This window comes from Hylobates moloch, unplaced genomic scaffold, assembly GCF_009828535.3.
Source record: "Hylobates moloch isolate HMO894 unplaced genomic scaffold, HMol_V3 SCAFFOLD_6, whole genome shotgun sequence".
In the NCBI taxonomy this organism is placed as follows: Eukaryota; Metazoa; Chordata; class Mammalia; order Primates; family Hylobatidae; genus Hylobates; species Hylobates moloch.
In genome coordinates this window covers 39,856,712-39,869,953 of record NW_026652281.1, presented here as the reverse complement: position 1 = coordinate 39,869,953, position 13,242 = coordinate 39,856,712, and the positions used below count along the sequence as shown (strand labels likewise).

Here is a 13,242-nt window from a genome sequence, read left to right as displayed (position 1 = left end):
CATATGCTAACTCTATGTTTTACCTTTCCAGGAACTGCCAAACTCTTTTCCACAGTGGTTGCACCATTTAATGTTTCAGCTAGCAAGGGATGAAGATTCCATTCTCTTCAGTGCTAAACTATATGTCTGTCTTTTTTGATAAGACACATTCTAATGGTGTGAAATAGTTATCTCATTATAGTTCTGATTTGAATTTTCCTGATAGCTAATTATATTGAACAACTTTTCATGAGCCTATTGGACATTTCTACATTTTTCTTAGAGAATTGTCCATTCAAATCCTTTGTCCATTTTTTTGTTGGTTTTTCTTATTATTGAGTTGTAAAAATTCTTTATGTCCTCCATCCAGAAGTTCCTTATCATATATATATATATATATATATATATATATATATATATATATATGATTTGTAAATATTTTCTCCCATTCTGTAGGTTGTCTTTTCACTTTCTTGATGGTGTCTTTTCAAGCATGGAAATTTTGAATTTTGATGAAATCCAACTTATGTATTTTTATTTTGTCATTTGTGCTTTTGTTGTTGTATCTAAGAAACCATTGCCTAAGCCAAGGTTACAAAGATTTACTTGTATGTTTTATTCTGAGAGTTTTATAGTTTTAGCTCTGATACTTAGGCATGTCATCCATTCACAGTTAGTTTTGTGTGCGGTCTAAGGAAGGCATCCTGCTTCATTGTTTTGCATGTGGAAATCCAGTTGTCCCAGAACCAGTTGTTGAAAAGACTTTTCTTTTCCCATGGAATGGACTTGGCACCCTTGTAGAAAATCACTTTACCATAAATGTGAAGATTTGTATTTGGCCCCTCTAGTCTATTCCATTGATTTCTATGTTTGTCCAGGTGCCATTACCATAGTGTGTTGATCACTGTACCTTTTTAGTAGGTTTTGAAATTAGAAAGTGTGAATCTTCCAACTTTGTGCCTCTTTTCAAGTTATTTCATGTTATTTTGGCTCCCTTACTTTTCTATATAGATTTTAGGATAGCTTGTCAATTTCTATAAAAAAGTTAGCCGAGATATTAATATGGATTATGTTAAATTTGTAGATCAAATTGGAGAATCTTTCTTAATAATATTAAATCTTTTGATCTGTGAACATGAATATTTCAATTTACTTAGGTCTTTTAAAATTACTTTCTTTTTTGAGACGGAGTTTTGCTCTTGTTGCCCAGGCTGGAGTGCAATGGGCGTGATCTTGGCTCACTGCAACCTCCACTTCCTGGTTTAAGTGATTCTCCTGCCTCAGCCTCCGAGTAGCTAGGATTACAGGCATGTGCCACCACGCACGGCTAATTTTGTATTTTTAGTAGAGACGGGGTTTCTCCAGGTTGATCAGGCTGGTCTCAAACTCCTGACCTCAGGTGATCCACCTGCCTCAGCCTCCCAAAGTGCTGGGATTACAGGTGTGAGCCACTGCACCTGGCCCTAAAATTACTTTCAACAGTGTCTTACAGTTTAAAGCATACAGGTTTTGCTTATTTTTTTTTGTAAAATTTATTCCTAATTATTTTATTCTTCTTTGGCGCTTTTGTAAATAGAATTGTTTTCTAATTTCATTTTTGGATTGTTCAGTGATGGCATATAGAAATATAATTTATTTTTGTATATTGACCTTGTACCCTGTAATATTACTTAACTATTTTTTATTTGTTTATATTTTAATTTTTAATTTTTATGGATGCATAGTAGGTATATATATTTATAGGGTACATGATATATTTTGATACAGACATGCAGTGTGTAATAATCACATCAGGGTAAATGGGGTATCCATCACCTCAAGCATTTATCCTTTGTGTCACAAACAATTCAATTATACAGCTTTAGTTATTTGATAATGTACAATTAAATTATTATTGACTATAGTCACCCTATTGTGCTATCAGGTACTAGGTCTTATTCTGTATATATTTTTTGTTCCTATTAACCATCCCAACTTTCCCCCTGCTTCCCACTTCCCTTTATAACCTGTTGTAACCATTCTTCTACTCTCTGTCTCCATGAGTTCAAGATTGTCTTTCTGTGTCTGGCTTATTTCACCTAACATAATGACCACCAGTTCTATCCATGTTGTTGCAGATAACAAGACCTCACTCTTTTTAATGGCTGAATGGTACTCCATTGCGTATATGTACCACATCTCTTTATTCATTCATCTGTTGATGGACACTTAGTTTGCTTCCAAATATTGGCTATTGTAAACAGTGCTGCAGAAAACATAGGAGTGCAGATATCTCTTTGGTATACTGATATCTACTTTTTTTTGGTGTTATATACCCAGCAGCGGAATTGCTGGATTATATGGTAGCTCAGTTTTTAGTTTTTTGAGGAACCTCCAAACTGTTCTCCATAGTGTTTGTACTAATTCACATTCCCACCAGTAGCAGTGTTTCAGGATTCTCTCTTTTCTACATCCTTACTATTTGTTTTCTGGTTGTTTTATGGTCTTTTTCCTTTCCTGTCTTCCTTTCTTTCTTTTAGGGAGGGTAATTTTCTTTGGTGGTGTAACTTAATTTTACTTTTTTTGTATTCATTGTATGTTTTTTGATTTGAGGTTACCATGAAGCTTGCAAATACTGTTTTATAACCCAGTATTTTAAACTAATGACAATTTAACATGATTGTATAAACAAACAAGCAAAAAGAAAACTAATGAAAATTCTACACTTTAACTTTGACCCCTACCTGCTTTTTAACTTATTGTTTCTATTCATAACTCATTGTACTGTGTCTTGAAAAGTTGTAGTTATTATTTTTGATTGGTTCATCTTGTCTTTTTTCTTAAGACCAGAGTAGTTTACACACCACAATTACACATTATTATTATAATGTGATAATATTCTTTGTTTTTTTGGTGTACTTACTTTTACCAGTGAGTTTTGTACCATCAGATGATTTGTTACTGCTCATTAATGTCCTTTTCTTTCTGATTGATTAATCCCCCTTAGCATTTCCTTTTTTTTTCTTTCTTTTTTTTTTTTGAAACGGAGTTTCACTCTTGTTGCCCAGGCTGGAGTGCAATGACGCAATCTTGGCTCACTGCAACCTCTGCCCCCCAGGTTCAAGTGATTCTCCTGCCACGGCCTCCCTAGTAGCTGGGATTACATGTGCCCGCCTCCACGCCCAGCTAATTTTTTGTATTTTTAGTAGAGATGGGGTTTCACCATGTTGGCCAGGCTGGTCTCAAACTCCTGACCTCAGGTGGTCCACCCACCTTGGCCTCCCAAAGTGCTGGGATTACAGATGTGAGTCACTGTGCTTGCCCCCTCCACCCCTCCCTTAACATTTCTTATAGGACTAGTGTGGTGTTGATGAAATCCTTCAGCTTTTGTTTGTCTGGGAACATCTTTATTTCTCTTTTATGCTTAAAGGATATTTTCACCAGATATGCTATTCTAGGGTAAACGGTTTTTTTTCCTTCAGCACTTTAAATATTTCATGCCACTCTCTCCTGCCGTGTAAGATTTCCATTGAAAAGGCTGCTGCCACACGAATGGGATCTCCATTGGATGTTATTTGTTTCTTTTCTCTTGCTGCTTTTAGGATCCTTTCTTTATTCTTGACCTTTGGGAGTTTGATTATTAAATGCGTTGAGGTAGTCTTTAGGTTAAATCTGCTTGTTGTTCAATAACCTTCTTGTACATGAATATTTATATTTCTCCAGGTCTCTAGAAAGATCTCTGTTATTATCTCTTTGAATAAACTTTCTACCCCTATCTCTTTCTGTACCTCCTTTTTAATTCTAATTACTCTTAGATTCCCTTTTTTGGCTGGGCATGGTGGCTCATGCCCGTAATCCCAGTGCTTTGGAAGGCCAAGATGGGAAGATTGCTTGCACGTAGGAGTTTGACAGCAGCCTGGGCAACAAAGTGTGACCCCTTCTTTACAAAAAAACTTTAAAATTAGCTGGGCATGGTGACACATACTTGTAGTCCCAGCTACTCAGGAGGCTAAGACAGGAGAATCTCTTGAGCCCAGGAGGTTGAGGCTGCAGTAAACTGTGATTGTGCCACTGTACTCTAGCCTGGGTGACAGAGGGAGACCCTGTCTGGAGAAAAAGAAAAACTTTCCCCTTTTGAGGCTATTTTCTAGTTCTTGTAGGCATGGTTTATTCTCTTTTATTCTTCTTTTTTTTTTTTTTTTATGTTACTTCTGACTATTTTTTGTGCCATTGTACTCCAGCCTGGGTGACAGAGGGAGACCCTGTGTGAAAAAAAAGAAAAAATTTCCCCTTTTGAAGCTATTTTCTAATTCTTGTAGGCATGGTTTATTCTCTTTTATTCTTTTTTTAAATTGTTGTTGTTCCCTCTGACTATTTTTAAATAGCCTGTCTTCAAGCTCACTAATTCTTTCTTCTGCTTCATCGATTCTGATATTGAGACACTGATGCATTCTTCAGTGTGTCAGTTGCATTTTTCAACTCTAGAATTTGTGCTTCATTCTTTTTATTTATTTCAATCTCCTTGTTAAATTGATCTAGATAGAATTCTAAATTTGGTCTATTATCTTGAATTTCTTTGAGTTTCTTTAAAACAGCTATTTTGAATTCTCTGTGTTAAAGATCCCATATCTTTCAGGCCAGGATTGGTTCCTGGTGCCTTAATTTAGTTTGTGTATGGAGATCCTGTTTTCCTGGATGGTCTTGAATCTTGTGGATGTTCGACAGAATCTGTGCATTCGAGAGTTAGGTATTTATTAGTTATTTATTGTAGTCTTCGCTTCTGTGCTTTGTTTGTACCTGTCATCCTTCGGAAGGCTTTCCAGGTAATACAAAGTACTTGGGTGTTGTGATCTACGCTGTATCTGTATTAGGGGCCACTTCAAGCCCAGTAACACTATGATTTATGTGGACTTGTAGGGGCACTGCCCTTGTGGTCTTGGATAAGATCTGGAAGGATTCTCTACATTACCAGGCAGAAACTCTTGCTCCCTTTTGTTACTTTCTCCCAAATAAATGGAGTCTCTTTCTGTTTTGAGTCACCTGGAGCAGGGGGTGGGGTGACACAGTCACCCATGTTGCTACCAGTACTTGAATTGTACTGGGTCAGACCTGAAGCCAGCGCAGCACTGGGTCATGCCCAAGGCCCACTGTAATCGCTACCTGACTCCCGCCTATGTTTGCTCAAGGCACCTGAGCTTTATAATCAGCAGGTAGTGAAGCTAGCCAAGCTTGTGTCCTTTCCTCAAGGGTGGTGAGTTTCTGTAGGCTCCAAGTGGGTCCAGAAATGTTGTCTGTTAGCCAAGGAGTGGAGTCAAAACCTTAGAAATCTACCTGGTGCCCCATTCTACAGCTAAACTGGCACTCAAGCCACGAGACAAAGTCTTTCCCGCTCTTCCATCTCCTTTCCACAAGTAGAAGGCCTCTCTCCCTGGCCACCACCACCATAGGCCCACAGGAAGTACTGCCAGGCTACTGCTGATGTTGACGTGAGGCCCAAGTTTCTTTCAGTCAGATTGTGGTGAATGCTGCCAGTCCTGGGACTTACCCTGCAGGGCAGTGGGCTCCTCTCTGGCCCAGAGCAGGTCCAGAAGTGCCATCTAAGAGGCAAGGCCTGGAATTGGGGGCTGTAAGAATGTGCTTGGTGCTCTACCCCACTGTGTTTGAGATGGTACCTAAGGTGTAAGACAAAGTCCCCTTAACTTTCTCTTTGTTTTTCTCAAGCAGAAGGAGTCTCACCATAGCCATCACTACAGCTGGGAATGTGCCAGGTCTCACCTGAAGTTAGCATGTCTGAATCTGACCCAGGGCCCACAGCATACTACCTGGGTATCACTGCTGGTTATTCAGGGACCAGAGGCTCTTAAGTCAGCAGGTGATGAAACCTGCCAGTACTGGGTCCTCCCTTTCAAGGCAGCGGGGTTTTTTTTTGGCCCAGGTTGTGTTTAGAAATGTCATTCAGGAGATAGGGCCTATAATAGGAGTCTAATGACTTCCCAGTGCTCTATCCTACTGTGGCTGAGCTGGTATCCAAAAGGCAAGACAATGTTCTCTTTACTGTTTGTCTCCTCTCCTCAAGCAGAAGGATGGAGTCACTTTTGTTGCTGCAAGCTGTGCTGGCCAGGGTGCAGAAGAGGTGTTGCAGGCACTCCTGTAGCCTCCCTCTCTCATGTCTCTCTAGGTTGCTGAAACTCAAGTTCTGACTGCTGGAATGGGCAATTCGCCTCTGGCTATGGCTGGTCTAAATGCTCCCTTCCTGGGTGGGCATTGGCTGAGTTCATCCTGGTTTTGCTTTCCGCTGTGACACGGCAGCAGTGAGTTTATTGCAAAGTCCCACAATCACAGTGCTCTCTTTCTCCTCCAAGGATACTCTGTGCACCATGTGGCCACTGCCGGGGGATGGGAGAGGACTGGTCTTGATGATTCCAGACTGTGTTTTCTACCCTTTTCAGTACCTCTTTCAGCGACAGGAAGTTAAAACTGGGTACTGTGATTGCTCACCTGATTTTTTTGTGTGTAAATAGTTGTTAAATTTGGTGTTCCTGCTGGCAGGGGGCAGGGAGGCACAATTGGTGGAGGCTTCTAGTCATTTATTTTAATGGTTTTTGTTGCATTACATAGGATTTTCTACATACAAGATGATGTAATTTGCAAATTAAGATAGTTTTACTTCTTCCTTTCCGATCTGAATGCCCCTTTTATTTCATTTGTTTCATTGTAATGGCTAAGACCTCTAGAGTAATGTTGAAGCCAACAATAGAGTGGACCTCTTCATCTTGTTTCTGATCTTTGGAAGAAAGTATTCAGTTGTGATTTTTTTTTTAACTCCAAAGAAGAATCTATCATAACATTTTTTTTTTTTGAAGACTAATTTCCTTTTTATTTAAGAGTTTTTCTCTTTTGTTTACATACACAGATATGTGCTGATTAGAAGGCTCACTTGTGCAGTGTGGAGGATAACCAGTGCCTTACAAAATGGGGTTTGGGAGTGACCTGAAGAATTCACATGAAGCAGTGTTAAAATTGCAAGACTGGGAATTACGGTTACTGGAAACAGTAAAGAAATTTATGGCCCTGAGAATAAAAAGTGATAAAGAATATGCATCTACTTTACAGAACCTTTGTAATCAAGTTGATAAGGAAAGTACTGTCCAAATGAATTATGTCAGCAACGTATCCAAGGTAAGAAGAATAATTTCACTATTTGTTATTTATAACATTATAATTGTCCTTAAAATGCAATAGCTCATACTATTGAATGAGCATACTTAAGTCAGCATTCTAAAGCAGTGATTCCACAGTTTTACAGAGTATGAAAATCTCATGGAGAAGTTTTTAAAAATTATAATTTTTGGAGTGTCTGGGCATGGTGGCTCACACCTGTAATCCTAGTACTTTGGAAGGCTGAGATGGGAACATCATTTTAGCCTAGGAGTTTGAGACCAGCCTGGGGAAAGTGGTGAAAAAATATGAAAATTAGCTGGGCGTGGTAGCATGTGACTGTAGTCCTAGCTACTTGGGAGGTTGAGGTGGGAGGATTGCTTGAGCCTGTTAGATCAAGGCTGCAGTGAGCCGTGGGTGACAGAGTGAGACCCTATCTCAAAAAACAAGACAAAAAATTAGGGGGCTGTACCTCTCTAATATTCTGACTTAATGGGTCAGGTTTGAGAACCATTGTTACAAATTTTGGTTTCTTTTATTAACTCTTCTGGCTTTGGGTCATTTGAACCCTGCTATTTTTCCCTTTTGCACAAACTTTAGTTATAAACCATTCCCTGAATTCTTCTGTGAATCGTTAGTGTTGTGAATCATATGGAATATTTTAGCACGTAGCTGTTATTTGCTATCATTTCAGTACAAAATTATTAGTATATTGTTGAGTTAGTCACTCTTAAAACATCCATTAGATGAATAATGTATTTTTTAAATCCAAGATTATTCTGTCATATAAAAATAAGGGCCAGAATTGTACTGTTAATTGTTCTTTGAAAACATTGAAGAAGAAATATTAAACTCTAATAGTTCTTGGATTCTTGCTCTGTTACTTCCAATGTCTTATTTAAATATCATATTTCACTATATTTATTCCAAGTTAAAAATAAATCTTTTTAACTTTAGAATGTTAAAAAAATTAATCTTCTTTCACTTTTGGGTCTTAGGATTTGAGTACATTTTAGAGGAAAACTCTGTTACCTGTGGAGACCGTGTATATAGTGTGTTTGATCAAGTAAGGATTTGTGATTCTGTTAAGAGCCCAGTAATGTTAATATCTTTAACTTCCTTTCTGGGCCAGTATCTAGTCTGAAGGTAGAGCTGCCAGAGATGGCCACAGAAAATACAGGACACCATTTGAATTTGCATGCAGTATTTAGGACAAACATACATTAAAAATTATTTGTTATTTATCTGAAATTCAAATTTAACTGGATATCCTTTATTTTATTTGGCAATTTCATCTGTGGGTATAAGCCTGCTATTAATGTTAATGGGAATAGATAGGGAAAGTACTTTTGGTATTTTAAAAGTCACATTTTATTTAGTCTTCTTGTTTTTGGTAAGCTACCTGGTGTTTCTGAGTCCAAAGGCTTTCTGCTTCATTTATCCCTCTTGTTTTCTTTTCTTTTCTTTTTTTTTTTTTTTTTCCCGAGATGCAGTCTCACTTTCTCGCCCAGGCTGGAGTACAGTGGTGCAATCTTGGCTCACTGAAACCTCCGCCTCCTGGGTTCAGGTGATTCTTGTATCTCAGCCTCATGAGTAGCTGGGATTACAGGTGCGTACCACTACACCTGGCTAATTTTTGTATTTTTAGTGCAGATGGGGTTTCATCATGTTGGCTAGGCTGGTCTTAACTCCTGACCTCAAATGATCTACCTGCCTCGGTCTCCTGAGCTTTACCGTAGTCATCTGACCTCATAAATCTTGACCTCCCTTTTGCAGAACACTTAGGTTTTAACTTTTCCTCATATGCTAGTTAGTTACCACTTACCTGCTTTTCATTTTCTTACATTCTGTTGACATGTCTTATTTGCCATTGTCACATAGTTTCTATTTTCTTTGTTATTGCTAATTTATACATTAAATCAACAGTTGAACAATGGTTGAGAACTCACAGAAAATCAAGGAGTATGTCAGCTTTTCCTCTTTTTTTTTTTTCTCTTTTAGGATCTTGCTCTGGCATCCAGGCTGGAGTGCAGTGGTACAGTCATGGCTCATTGCAGCGTTGACCTCCCAGCTCAAGCAATCCTTCCACCTCAGCTTGCTAGGGAGCTGACACTATAGGCATGCGCCCCCGTAACTGGCTAATTTTATTTTTTATTTTATAGAAATGGGGTCTCAGTACATTGCCCAGGCTGACCTTGAACTTCTGGGCTCAAGCAATCCTCCCACCTTGGCTTCCCAAAGATCTGGGATTATAGGCATGAGCCACTGTGACCAGCTATTCTTTCCTCTTAACACAGAAAAACTATGATTTATTCTACCTATAAGTAAAGTCTACCTTTTTTAAAGAGGATTGTGCTTTTCGTATTATATCTTAAAAAATCTTTGCCTGATGCCAAGTTAAAGAGTTTTGCCTGTGTTATCATCTGGAAATTTTTATAGTTTTAAGTTTTGTGTGTAGGTCTATGATTTATTTTTATTTAATTTTTGTACATGTGGCAAGCTATGGATTGAAGTTCATATTTTTTTCTTTTTTTGCTTCTGGATATCCATTTGTTCTAACATCATTTGTTGAAAACACTAAGCTTTCTCCATTGAATTTGCATCTTTGTTTAAAATCAGTTGACCATAATGCGAGTCTATTTTTGTACTCTTTATTCTGTTCCATTCATATTTTTGTCTATCATGACACCAGTAACACGTTTAATTATTTGTTCCTTGATAACAATATCAAAGTCAGGTAGTATACAGTAGTCATCCCTTATTCATGGGAGATATGTTCTAATATCCCCAGTAGATGCCTGAAGCTGTGGATAGTACTGAACGTCCATTGTTGCCAATCAGAATATGTTCTGTTCATGCCTTCCACCCACCCATTTAATTCCTTTTCCATCTTAACTAAGCACTTATCACGCACTATGCATATAACTTTTGCAGTTTGAAGTGCAACATCAAAAATTCAAAGGCACAAATTTCCTTTTTCTTCTTTTTCACAGTTGCATGGATGGAAGATTCATTCTTATCGTAGCTCTTAGCAACCTCAGCCTATGTTTTTTTTCTTTCCTTAAGTTGAGAACTTTCATCCCTTCACCCAAAGGAGACACTTTCTGGCTTCTTTTTGGCATATCCAAATTACCAGCATCACTATCCTTGCATTTTGGGGCTATTATTAAGTTAAATAAAGGTTCCTTAAACACAAGCACTGCTATAGCAGGACAGTTGATCTGATAACTGAGATGGCTACTAAGTGAGTAATATTCAAGTAGCATATACAGCATGGATACACTAGACAAAGGGATGATTCATATCCTGGGCAGGGACAGAGTGGGGAGGCTAGGTATTTCATCATACTACTCAGAGCGGTGTCACCTTAAAACTTACGAATTGTTTATTTCTGGACTTTTCCATTTTTGGACTACGTGCAATCGAAACTGCAGGAAGCAAAACAACAGATTAAGGGGTACTACTGAACTTATATTTTTTTCAAAATTATTTTGTCTTTTCTAAATCCTGTGCCTCTCCTTATAAATTTTAGGAGCACCTTACCAATTATTTTTTTTTAAAAGGCTACTGGGATTTTGCTTGGAATTATATTGAATGTATAGATAAATTTGGGGAAAATCTATATCTTAACAGTGTTGGGTCTTTCAATAAATAAAAATGGTATACATTTTAAATTGTTAAAAAATAATTCAACTTTTATTTTAGATTCTGGGGGTACACATGCAGGTTTGTTACCTGCATATATTGTGTGATGCTGAGGTTTATGGTATGAATGACCCCATTACCAAAGTAGTGAGCATAATACCCAATAGTTTTTCAGCCTTTCCCCCCGTCCTTCGCTCTCTCCTCTAATATTCTGTAGTGCCCATTTTTTCCATCTTTATATCCTTGTGTACCCAATGTTTAGCTGCCACTTAAAAGTGAGAACATGGAGTATTTGTTTTTTTTTTGTTCCTGTGTTAATTTGCTTAGGATAATGGCCTCCAGCTGCATACATGTTGCTGCAAAGGGCATGATTTCATTCTTTTTTATGACCATATAGTATTCTATGGTGCATATGTGCTGCATTTTCTTCATCTAATCCACCATTGATAAGCAGTGAGGTTGATTCCATGTCTTTGCTACTGTGAATAGTGCTATGATGAACATACAAATGTAGGTGTCTGTTTGGTAGAACTATTTATTTTCTTTTGGCTATATACCCACTAATGGGACTGCTAGGTCTAATGGTAGTTCTGTTTTATTTCTTTGAGAAATCTCCAGAGTGCTTTCCCTAGTGGAGTGGCTGAACTAATTTACATTTCCACCAATAGTGTATTAAGTGTTCCCATCTCTCCACAACCTCACGAGCATGTGTTGTTTTTTGACATTTTAATTATAGCCATTCTTACTGGTGTGAGATGGTATCTCATTGTGGTCTTGATTTGCATTTATCTGATAACTAATGACGTTGAGCATTTTATCATGTGTTTGTTGGCCACTTGTCTGTCTTCCTTTGAGAAGTATCTGTGAATGTCCTATGCCCACTTTTTAATGTTTTTTTTCTTGATGATTTGTTTAAGTTCTGTGTAGACCATTAGTCCTTTTTGGATGCATGGTTTATGGTTATTTTCTCTCATTCTGTAGGTTGTCTGTTTACTCTGTTGATAGTTACTTTTGTTGTATAGAAGCTTTTTAGTTTGATTAAGTCCCACTTGTCAATTTTCATTTTTGTTGCGATTGCTTTTGAGAGTTTAGTCATAAATTTCTTCCCACAGCTGATACCCAGAATGGTATTTCCCAGGTTTTCTTCTAGGATTCTTATAGTTTGAGGTCTTACATTTAAATCTTTAATCCATTCTGAATTAATTTTTGTACATGGTGAATGGTAGGGGACAAGTTTCATTCTTCTGCATATAAAGCTAGCCAGCTATCCCAGCACCATTTATTAAATAGGGAGTTCTTTCCCTGTTGCTTATTTTTGATGAAAGATCAGATGGCTGTAGGTGTGTGTGTTTTTTTTTTTTTTAAATTTCTGTGTTTTCTAATCTGTTCCATTGGTCTATATGTCTGTTTTTGTACCACTACCATGCCGTTTTGGTTATTGTAGCTTTGTGGTATAGTTTGAACTTGCGTAACGTCAAGCCACTGGCTTTGTTCTTTTTACTTAGGACTACTTTGGCTATTTGGGCGACTTTTTGGTTGCATATGAATTTTATAGTAGTTTTTTCCCAGTTCTGTGAGAAATGACAGTAGTTTGGTAGGAATAGTGTTGAATCTGTAGATTGCTTTGGGCAGTATGGGCATTTAATGATATTGATTCTTTCAGACCATCAGCACAGAATGTTTTTCCAGTGGTTTGTGTCATCTATGATTTCTTTCAGCAGTGTCTTGTAGTGCTTCTTGTAGGGATCTTTTATTTTCTTGGTTAAATGTATCCCTAGGTGTTTTATTTTATTTTTTTGTTTCTATTGTAAATGGCATTGCATTCTTGATTTTGCTATCAGCTTGAATGTTATTGGTGTATAGAATTGGTGCTGATTTTTCTAATTTATTTTGTATCCTGATTGTTTACTGGAGTCGTTTATCAGTTTCAGGAGCCTTTTGGTGAAGTACTTAAGGCTTTGTAGGTATAGACACATGTCATCCATTAAGAGAGATAGTTTGACTTCTTTTCTTATTTGGGTGCCTTTTATTTTTTTCTCTTGCCTGATTGTTCTGGCTAGGACTTCTAGTACTATATTGTATTGGAGTGGTGAGAGTGTGCATCCTTGTCTTGTTCCAGTTCTCAAGGGGAATAGCTCAAGCATTTGCTGTTCAGTATGATGTGGGCTGTGTGTTTGTCACAGATGGCTATTACTGTTTTGAATTATATTCCTTCCATGCCTAGTTTATTGAGGATTTTTATCGTGAAGCAATGATGGATTTTATCAAACGCCTTTTCTACATCAATTGAGATTATTATATGGTTTTGTTTCTAATTGTGTTCATGTGACAAATTACAGTTATTGATTTGTATATGTTGATCCAACCTTACATTGCAGGAATGAAGCCTATTGGATCATGATGAATTAATTTTTTGATGTGCTGCTTGATTCGGTTTGCTATTAATAGTATTTCATTGAGGATTTTTGTGTTTATGTCCAT

The 13,242-nt window shown here is 37.5% G+C and overlaps 1 protein-coding gene across 6 annotated transcripts in view; it reads left to right on the top strand.

Annotated features, from left to right (window-relative positions):
• The window catches only part of FER (FER tyrosine kinase), a 461,875-nt gene that overhangs the window by 42,606 nt on the left and 406,027 nt on the right, over positions 1-13,242 (top strand). For all 6 annotated transcript variants that reach the window (XR_009214069.1, XR_009214070.1, XM_032156698.2 and 3 more), the window contains one exon: positions 6,872-7,137. Coding sequence is in view for 4 of the 6 variants with exons in the window: in XM_032156698.2 (XP_032012589.1) it covers positions 6,931-7,137 (207 nt within the window). In the remaining 2 variants the exon portion in view is untranslated. The remainder of the gene's footprint in view (positions 1-6,871; positions 7,138-13,242) is intronic.